Source organism: Pieris napi, chromosome Z (assembly GCF_905475465.1).
Source record: "Pieris napi chromosome Z, ilPieNapi1.2, whole genome shotgun sequence".
In the NCBI taxonomy this organism is placed as follows: domain Eukaryota; kingdom Metazoa; phylum Arthropoda; class Insecta; order Lepidoptera; family Pieridae; genus Pieris; species Pieris napi.
The window spans coordinates 10,903,689-10,913,290 of NC_062259.1; the positions used below are offsets into that span (position 1 = coordinate 10,903,689).

General features: G+C 36.1%; 1 protein-coding gene across 3 annotated transcripts in view; it reads left to right on the plus strand.

Moving 5' to 3' along the window:
- The window catches only part of LOC125062715 (homeobox protein caupolican), a 45,926-nt gene extending 38,720 nt beyond the window's left edge, over positions 1-7,206 (plus strand). For 2 of the 3 annotated variants that reach the window (XM_047668799.1, XM_047668802.1), the window contains exons 4-5: positions 5,000-5,301; positions 5,525-7,206. In XM_047668799.1, the coding sequence (XP_047524755.1) occupies positions 5,000-5,301; positions 5,525-6,036 (814 nt within the window). In that variant the 3' untranslated portion in view covers positions 6,037-7,206. The remainder of the gene's footprint in view (positions 1-4,999; positions 5,302-5,524) is intronic. The other variant, XM_047668800.1, reaches the window with a different exon arrangement.
- Positions 7,207-9,602: the final 2,396 nt, after the last annotated feature.

Here is a 9,602-nt window from a genome sequence, read left to right on the forward strand (position 1 = left end):
AACTTTGTACGCATGTCTCCGATCGATTTTGAAGAACTGTTGAATTTATTTGCTCTGGATGAGCTGGGTTCCACAACACTTCCTCTTTTCTTCCATTTTATAGAAAAATACAGAGATTTTTCTTTGTTCCACTCCATGTTTGATTGATTGATTGATTGACGTGTGATTACTCGCGACGCGCGTGCGCTCGGGACGACTTTTGACAAAGAGCGTACTGACCGAACCGCGTAACACTCAAAGGATTCGCCAAAAAACCGACAGCCGGGTGGAGCACTCAAAGCGAGCAACGACTGGCTCGTTGCTCTCTGGTTTCCCCGTAACACGACGTACTGACTGCACGAATGCTCGCTGTGTAACATTACATTACATGTTACATTACACCTCGTAACGTTGGTCAGTTCCCACCTTAAGAAATTAAGATACGTACGTGCATCGACACAATTGACGTATTAGATACAGACTACTTCAATAAACTGTTGAGTGATGTGTGATAAACAGAAATCGTTGACATATCTAGTGAGAATTGATAACTTCTGGGAGGTACAGAAATTTCGTGCTCTATTTATGTGGACTTTAGAAGCTCTGATAGAAAATTATCAAATTATAGTCGCTACGTAACTAATATTATTTGATATTTTTATACGTTTTGTGACAGATTCTTTTCGTCATACTGAAATCAAATAATAATAAACCTATATAAAAGTTTATTTAATGACTAATTATTTGATAACGAAGATAAGATCCTCCTACACATATCATTAATTTTATTAAACTTCGACTTTTAGATTTCATATACTTTTGCCTGTATTCAAATCACATTAACAACTAAAATTTATCACCTAATTAATTCTAGAATTCCGTAACAATAACTTTAAATAAGGCAACAGAAACAACAGTTAATTTAAAATGTTCCAGATAATCTTTATATGATGAAAATAATAATAAAATTTGACACATGTACCTAGTGACCGTGAGAGTACTTTCTAACAAGGAAAGATTCGGAACAATGTGAACCAACCGTTATTATGATATCGGAGTTCGGACCTACAGCGAACGCCACTTCTGTATTATTATTGTTAAATTAATTAAAACTCGCCCGAGTTGCAATAAACTGTCTTATCAACTACGTAAGGAGGGGTCAAGACTCAAGTGAAACAGAAAAATAATTTGCCACTGATAAAACCAATAGTTATAATTTATGCCTTGTTTTCGTAAGCCAATCGAACTAACAAGAACATATTGATATTTTTATAATAAATCGTTGAGATAACCCATTTGAGTTTATTGATCACGAATGCACCACACGGAGTTATCTAAATGATTTAAGCAAATTGCTACAACTCGTAATTTTTTAACGATCGCTGTTTTAATAAAATAACACGATTGTTAAGTTATATTACGTTATATAAAACATGTAAAATATGTAAAAATATTTCTGAAAAGTTCGTCGCTCAAAGGGGAATCAGCCCCCTAAGCAAAAACAAAGATGGCTGATGGTTTTCACGCTCGGCTTGTCATCGCGCACCGCCCAGCCGTCAGCCCCGTAGAACGCCCTTCGCACCAAGGTTATCTTGCCGATTGGCGTTTAGTCCAAAATTCCAGGCTATTACTGCTTGCTTCGTATTACAGGAATCCCTTTACTGTTTCTATTAGGGGTTTTTATACACGAGACCGGCCAATTAGTCCCCTGATATCATACGCCCAGGACGGTTATCGCGACGTGAATGCGTGCGGTAGGCCTTAATAGCGCGTTGTGAGCTTCGTAATGTATTTTTGGCGTGCCGCGCCCCAACCAGCATATCTACCCAACAATATTTAGTACCTGTATACGGACTTTTTAAAACTACCATAACCTCAGATTGGTCGTTGCGTGAGTCCATTCGTAAATTGCTACGACGAATAATTAGCTTTATCGGACAGCGGTTTTATGAACTCTGTTATTTATTTGTAGCGAAAGGCAATGTTCTAGCGTTATTTACTCTTTGTACAGAGCTTGTTTTGTGGTTGTACGAGTTGTAGCAGTACTGTTGTTTTGTATTTTGTTATTAGCGGCTTAATTTGGATGCCGGCCAAAACGGACAAATGATTATAGTGGCGATTTTAGGGAAGTTAAGTATTGAAATTGTTGTACTGGCATGATACTGCATTTAAAACTGCGTCGACTATTTGCAAGACTTAATTTTAGACGTTGAAGATTTAATTAACAGTTCTAATAATTTGATTTACAATAGTAGTGATGAAAATAAAAGAAAATACACTACCAATCACGCTGTTATCATAATTTTAACTCACCACCTTTTTCAATTTTTTGCCGTAGGCCTACTTCAACGAGTAACATTACTGTCAATTTGAAAATGCTGAAAAACATTTCTTTTAAATTTAAAACCCTTCAATTTACAGTAAGCAACAGATTCTTTAAAAATGTCATAAATGTTTATTCAGAAAACTTCATTGACACAGTCAGGGTTCCAATATACAATCTTAGATTTAGGACGCGCCTAAGAGCTAGTTTGTTTGCTTTCCTTTTATAAAAAATTATCCTAATCCCGCTCAGAATACTTAAGCTTAATGTATGCCCAAACGAAGTCACTATAATGCTTGTGTAATAATTATGTAATAAGTACAAAGTATATTTTTTTCTGATTCGCTCGAAACACAAGATACGTATTTGACACGTAATTCGATCATCTACACAATGCCCGATAAATTTTCAACACAAAACTGTCACCAAGATTTAAAAGACGTCTATAATTTCATAGGCGGTGTATCATTTGACTGATAAACTCGTTGATGTGGAAGAAATAGGCGAACAGTCAGCAACGCATGTTTGCCCCTATAGCAAGGTGTGAAGGTTCTAAACTGTGGTGTCTAGTCGCTGGCTGTACGCATTTGAAGTCGATGTCATTGGTAAATTTGAAATTGTAACATGATCCTAGTTGTACCTTTTAAGGCGGCAACTCAAAGGGCCTTTGTTTAATCAGCCTATTGGAATGAAAAAGCTGTCCTGATAAAAAATAACGCGATGAATCCTTATAATACAGAAAATAATTCTCACTTATCCTAATGCCAATATAATGTAGTGGAAACCACTAAAAGTATTTTGATAATTTTAATTTTGAGTAAACATTAATTTATCAAAGCTGAATCTGATTAGGAACAGACCTAATCAATGTAAAAACCTTCATGCTAACAAAAAATATTGTGTTGCGTAATTAAGACTCATCATCTAAAATAATGTACATAAATTATATACAATATTTTCAATCAATGCTACCGAAAAATCTTTGGCTAAATGCCGTTACGAGACAATGACAAAATAATAAATCCATTTATAAATCGTTGGTGATAAAACTCAAATAGATATTATCAAAAATAGGATTCTAATGAAGCGCGGGCGTGATTCGTTTTAATAATAACAGCGATAGGTGGCAGCAATAATTTTGTGTTTATCTCATTTTTATGAGTTTAAGTAGGAAACGCGAGGTGGCTGGAGATAGGGATTTAATTGAAGGCAGGGGCGAACCACCCGCTGCGGCGGAAAAAATAATAAAAAAATGAACCGCTGCCATCCCCGCCAGCGCGGATGCTGTGAAAGTGGCGCGTTGTGAATAAATGAACGTTTTTTTGTCTGTAGAATATGCCTAAGCTTCGTCGTTCCACTTTCGTATTATCGCTTTAATTCCGCGTTTGTTTAGCTCATTCATCAGGGAGACGTCATTAAAATATAACTTTTGCACTTGATTATATAATAGAGCAAAAGATCCGCACTTTTATTTCGTGTAATTATCAAGAAGCTTTATGCTGACAATAGCTGAATAAACGTTATTAAATTAGGCTAGTCGGCTGGGTTAATGAAAACGGTAACAAAACAAAATAATATTCCATTTCATATTTATTTACGAGAATCTCATTCTGTTGGGGGCGAGAAGAATTAAGTCAACAACGGAGTTACAATAGAGACCGTGTTTATTTAGTAAGGTGTGTCAAATGAAATAGAACTCTGTGTGTTATCTGATAAAGTAGCGAATCGATTGCTTCCCTCTTAGACAGGGGCGATGCCCGTCACTTCTGCGATTTAAGTGACAGTTTTATTAATTTCCCATACTACTCATCCCTATTTTCCACCCTTCTCAGTTACCAACTGCATTGGTGACATATGGATACACTTTAACGTTTATTCGCTTCTTCAACGAGATATCAACTACGTTTTAATTTAATCGAATGTTTTTATATAGTTAACTAAATTGTTTTTGATATAACTTTAACAAGCGCAATTAATGCTTTGTTATTCTCACTTCTACTATCACTTTGTTTACTTAGAGCATTTAATTAATCTTAATAGAACAACGATACGAGGAATACATAATAAAGATAGGTGGGACAGCGTGGCCTGCAAGCGAATGCGTACGGTTCGGGAGATAAGCTGCAACCTAACGCCGACACAGTAGCTAAAGGTTTATCTCGATTTCAATTATTACACTAGCTCTTTCATTGGACTGGTGGGGCGGCCACGGGAGGCAGGCGGCTATGCCGGGGCGGTCACGAACCAACTTATCTCCTCTTCCAAATCGGACTCGGCCATTTACGCTTGATTGTATCCACCTTTAAAAACTTTGCGAATTACTCCGTGTTGTTTCTCGGAATATTTTCCACGCTTTTATAGATGGTACTTTGTTGAATTGAAATACTATTTTGTAATAAATTATATTACTGATGGTGTTGTTTTATTTGATTATCAAGAAATTTATATTCGTATGAATTGCTCTATTCTTTGATTAGGAGCATGACGTATATGCAGGCTTGCACATTTTATAAAAATAGTCTTGGCAATTTAAAAGACTGACGGAGAGTTTATTGCCAGTTCTTCTCGTCCATTCTACACCCTTGGTTTGAGCACTGGCAGTAAATGTTAAAGTACTGACGTTCATACGTGGATGAATAAATATTGTACAGATATAATGGTGGTACGAAGTTCTTTAATAATATTTATTTTTGCCAGCAGATATGGAATGGATCTCAATGGAGCAAGGCGGAAAAATGCAACCCGCGAAACGACGAGTACGTTAAAGGCATGGCTCAACGAGCATAAGAAAAACCCATATCCAACTAAAGGAGAGAAGATAATGTTAGCCATCATAACGAAGATGACTCTTACACAAGTTTCAACGTGGTTTGCAAACGCCCGCAGGCGTCTCAAGAAGGAGAACAAAATGACGTGGGAGCCACGGAACAGAGTGGATGATGATGACAATAACAATGATGACGATGACCACAAAAGCAACGACGGAAAGGATGGATTGGGTATGTACTCTTGAATATTTAAATACATGGCTCATGCAATCGTAATAATAGAGAATTCGCGAAATTCTTCAAAATTATTGACGTGTTTTGTTTCAGAATTTTTTAATGTGTGTTTGTGACCAAATTTGAAATTCGATCACTCTGAAACTTACTATTTAATCATTTGTTTTAATAAAACAAGGTTTAAAAAGTGAAGCATTCTTTGACCAATCTTTTTTTATAGATGGAAAAGACTCCGGCACTGGTTCCAGCGAAGATGGTGATAGGCCACAACAAAGGTTAGATTTGTTGGGTCAACGGACTGAATCTGAGTGGTCTGAATCACGAGCTGACAGCGGTCCAGAATCGCCTGAGCCATACGAGCGGCCTATACATCCAGCGTTCCAGCATCTGCCATCAAGAGCTCCACCGGGAAGCACGCCCGCATCAGCGAAGCCGAGGATATGGTCTCTCGCAGACATGGCAAGTAAAGACGGGGAAGTGCCGGCACCACCCGCCTCCGCGTCTGCCTTCTATCAGTCCGCAGCTGCCGCGGCAGCCGCCCGCCTCGCTCACCCATACCGACCGGAGCTGTACCGCGGCCTTTACCCCCCGACGCATCCAGCAGATGTCGCCCTTCTGGAGTACTCCCGCTCTCTCGCTCTGGCTGCTCCCGCCCCGGCTCCCCCCGCGCCATCCCCGTCGTCGTCCTCCACGTCGTCCCTTGCCGAGCCCCCTCCCCCCTCCCGCGCCTGACCGCTCGCCGCACGTCTACACCTGGCGCACCGACAATAAACGCGATCGGCCCGTGAGTGACGCGATACACCTGTAAATATCAATATAAATATACATACGTATATATGCGTGATAATTTATGCACCGGTAGAGAAGCTTAGAATTGTGATAGTGGACAGAGGCGAGCCGTGAGGTTGACAACTCGCAAACGACGTCGCTGCGAATGCGCCGACTGACCGACAATACTAGGTGCTAACTCAAATTGGACCTTGCGAAATGTTACTGTAGTTATTATTGGAGGTGGTTGAGATGCAGTGATTAAATAAAAATAGGTATTAATACGCGTAACGTTTCTACAAGATAGACGTGACTATTTTAGACTATTATTTAATATGTAGTGTAAATTATTATTTTGAAAATGTTCTCCTTATATTTAGTGCCTAATTACGTCCAATTTTCTCTATTGTGTAATAGTTTCGTAAACGTCTATCATACGAATTATAATACTTATTTATTGATACGAGGTCAGTAGTAATAGCTGTTTGTTTGCGATATTATCTACAGATTGCAGATTTTGAGAAATCTGATTTGTTTGTTTCTAGTCAGACGACTATCATTGTCTTTGTTAAATATAAAATGAAACGTTTCTGCGAACTACACTTTAGTAAGGAATTGGTATGAATAAGAGGCTGGGCCACTATTCCTGATGCACATGATACATTGTACTAATAACGGCCGTAGCATAAAATAGAGTCATTAATTAAAAAAACATTGAAAATATTGTATATGTCCCAGTCTTAATTCCTAAGCAAAGATTCCTTTTTTCGTATGTTAAATCTAATAAATATCCTATTTTAATTTTAAATATATTTTACTGTGTCTATTCAGAAAGAATATCTTTAATGGCCTTGTATAATGTAATAAAGTAGTTGTATAGTGATATAAACATTTGTTTCTATATAGTGTAAAATATTTCCAACATTATAGAGACTGAAAGTCCAAAATTGAGTCTATAGTTTTGTACATACATACATACGTCTCTGTTATTAGTAAATATGTAATCGTATAATAAATATTTAAGAGTGATAACACAATAATATCTGTATCACCAGATTCGCATGTAAATAAACTGATAAATGCGTATGCAACGAACGTATTTTCGAACTATAGTGATTAGTTATTTGTGAAAAATTCGAAAAAAAAATATGATAAATCAGTAAATATTCCTATGTGTTAGTGATAATATTAAAATTTAGACAGTTTTACGTTTTTAATGTTTAATTGTTCGTAATCACATGACACATTCACAAATTATTTTAAGCAATATTGTTTATAGACGGATTTTGTGAGCTTCAAAGTCGTAACAAGAAGGTGTGTGAATAGATGCAATAAAATTTAATACACAAAATAAAAATTCGTATTTTATTATTTTCATCCCTTTTTTGACGTAACCTCTAACACACACTCGATAAAGTATCAAAACAAAAACGAAATGAAAAGAAATGCGCAATTAATAAGTGCTGCACTCTTTGCACTCTGTTCACTCTTATTAAGTCCGTTCAAATTATAACTTTGATATCATTTATTTTCGTTTTAAAATACTTTGCTTTTACGTTAACAAGGATTGACGGAGGTTGCAAAACTGTCATCTGAAGTTTGTGTTGTCAGCTTTAATATTAAAAGAACGATTACAGAAAACCTAAATTTATATTATCTATATTTAAAGTGATATTCATTATTCTCAAGTCTTATTAAGAATATGATAATTAACTTATAGTAGTTTCGTTATGAATTATTATATGTTGTATTCGAATGATACAAATTCTAAAGTTGCTATAGAATTATGACTAGATCTTTGACTAAAATAATCTACGAATGTTAAATGCATTGAAGCGTGGTAAATGTTTATAGATGTATAAGAATATAATATGTCTGGAATACACGATAACTTCACATATAAACTAATTTATTACATAATCTAAACATTTCGAGTGCTTAGCAGCATTCGGCAAAAGATCACACCAATTTGGCAGATAATAATTTGACATTACCGATTAGACCCAAGTTGGTTGTAGCGTTGATTCAAACTAGTTTATTTAATTTAAAGAAAGCTATTTGCAAATATGACAGTATTTGTTGCGTGCTTTTGAAATGTAACGCCTATTCTGTTAGCCAATAAGATCTACTCACGTCTACTGTAAAGAACGCTCTGATTGGTCCCTGTTGTTCATTTCCTTGATTTTTGTTCTCACCGTCTGTTATATTTGCTAAAGATTTTTTTTTTAAAGAAAATTCACACCAATTGACCTAGTCCCATGCTAAGCTGGTGAAGCTTGTGTTATGGATACTAGACAACGGATATACATACATATTATAGATAGATATACATATAAATACATATTTAAACACCCAAGACCTAAGCACAACACCAAATGCTCATCACATCGATGTTCGTCTCAGCCGGGGATCGAACCCATGGATTCGCAGTCAGGGGTACTAACCACTAGACCAATAATTCGTCCTTTTAGAAAGAAAGATTAGACCTATTTTTTCTATTACATATTTTCATTTATGGATATTCAACAACAATGGACCGTGGACTAAAGAGACCGTGATTTTTCATCTATACGATATTTAGAAAACCATGATAACAAACCCAAATCGCTTTGTGTCGCGGGTTTTAATTAACATGTTAACGTGGTATACTAAATCACTCGAAAACTAGACCTAAATTACCGCCAACTTAGGTGAATCCAATTAGAACATCAAAGACAAGTACTAGTAATAATTTCATTATGATTTCACAAATTTTCCGTAATTGGGTCGTTGTCAAACAAAATACACATAAATCACGAACAATATAATCCTTTGAAGTGGTCGTGTCCGGCGTGACGTCATTCTTATAATATGTCGTACATTCATTATTTACCCACGTATCGTAGATGAAAGCCGTGCACAATATAAATAAACAAACGAAGAGCGTTGAAAGGGTGATAGAATTATATTGGTATTCGTGAGAAATAGTCAATTATCCGTCCGTTATGTTTAAACAGAAATGAGAGATTTAGTAGCGCACTCGTTTCCTTGTTCCGATGCAATTATGAGCCAAGTTGGACATACTCGGAATAGAGGACGCCTGACAGATGCGTTAAGTTAGGATGCTTATTAAGAATAACGTTTATTTTAAGACTAAAAAAAGTAATTAAGTGCTATTAAAATCTAATATATAAAATTCTCGTGTCACAATCTTCGTTCCAATACTCCTCCGAAACGGCTCGACCGATTCTTTTATGCATATTCAGTAAGTCTGAGAATCGGCTACTATCTATGTTTCAAACCTCTAAGTGATAAGGGGTGTTTTATTTATTAGACAAAATTTTTGTTTTTATTTTTTTATGATACAACATACAAAAATACATACAACCCTTAATGTTCACCTCAAATATTATGACTTGAACTCTGAGGATTATATAGAGAAAAATTAACAGACAAACCTAAAAAGTTTTGATTCCAGAAATCCGAACAGTCTCTGGGGTAGCATAGCAAAATATTCCATGTTGGTATGTACTAAAAAGGAAGGCTAGGCA